This window comes from Sphaeroforma arctica (genome assembly GCF_001186125.1).
Source record: "Sphaeroforma arctica JP610 unplaced genomic scaffold supercont1.6628, whole genome shotgun sequence".
Classification (NCBI taxonomy): domain Eukaryota; class Ichthyosporea; order Ichthyophonida; genus Sphaeroforma; species Sphaeroforma arctica.
Window position 1 is genome coordinate 326 of NW_014033930.1, and position 1,281 is coordinate 1,606.

At 44.7% G+C, this 1,281-nt stretch overlaps 1 protein-coding gene across 1 annotated transcript; it reads right to left on the minus strand.

Moving 5' to 3' along the window:
* Positions 1-204: 204 nt before the first annotated feature.
* Positions 205-817, minus strand: SARC_15728 (hypothetical protein; the record flags this gene model as incomplete). The annotated part of the gene is made up of 2 exons (XM_014290157.1): positions 205-505; positions 658-817. Coding segments are annotated over 2 exons (461 nt in total), but the record flags the coding sequence as incomplete, so codon positions are not given.
* Positions 818-1,281: the final 464 nt, after the last annotated feature.

Consider the following 1,281-nt stretch of genomic DNA (forward strand, 5'->3'; position numbering starts at 1 on the left):
CGCTACGGATTACCCTGTGTGGCATGTGCATATGTTCATCCATAAATCACACGAACGTACTGGCTTAGATCCATGCATGCACCACAGCATCGCACGCATCCACACGCACACAGCAGTCGAACAACATTGCGTGAGCACAAACTCACGGACAGTGCTACACACAACAACAACGGTACCCCAAGCCACATGCAACCGACCACATACCACATAGAAGTCGCTAAGATCATCCAGCACACGCAGCAACGCCGAGCAATGTGTGGGCCGGGCGGCATCGACATCCTCCTCAGGCTCGTCCACTCTACTTGCCGTACTGTCCGCTACACCCGCCTCAGCTTGGTTTTCCCATTCTTCGTTAGCCTTCTCCGCGTCGGCCTCGTTCTTTAGGGCGTCCTTGAGATCCAGCAGATCTCCGTTCATGTTGAGCAGCCGGAAATCCAGCTCAGTCATGCGACCGAACTCCTCGGAGCAGGCGCGGTTGTATCCATCTACCATACCATCAAGTTGGCTGTAGAAAAGGTGAACCTCGTGTCGTCAAATGGTGCTCAGGTTGTGATAATACAGGTTCGATATACTATACACACGCACGTATGTACACATAGTAAGGTAATCGTGCAAATATGCACACACTGAGTGCAACATAGGCACAGAGCGACATACCGGTAGATAGACCCCACGTGTCTCCAATAACTGTTGTGGTTGGCGCGTTCCTTGACCTCATTTCTCACCCACTGGTCATTCTTGTTCATGAACTTCACCAGGCGGTTGCTCGGAGGCTTGCCTTCAAACGTGTTGTTGTAGTAGTTCTTGAAGAAAACACCTACATAAGGTTAAATACGCAATTCTTAGCAGTGTGCCTACGTGGGAGTGCCAGCACTGATACATACACACTACTGTGAATATCCACCTCGAATCTATTGATTGTTATAGTCACATCAACTGACATAAGCATGGCACATAACTAACGTACGCGGAGCAGATTCGCCAAAAAAAGAGATCAAAGCAGCAACAAGTAGATGATAAGCGAAAATGTATAGATTGAATATCACATGATATATAAATTGAGATCTAGCAAACATACAGACAACTACACAAATATATATGATGTATTCATATATCCTAAAATATACAAAATACATACATATATTTATATATATATATAACTATATATACATATATGTGTGTGTGTGTGTGCGTGTGTGTGTGCGTGTGTGTGTGTGTAAGTGTGTGTATGTGTGTGTATGTGTGTGTCTTTGTACATATATATATATAAATATATAATTC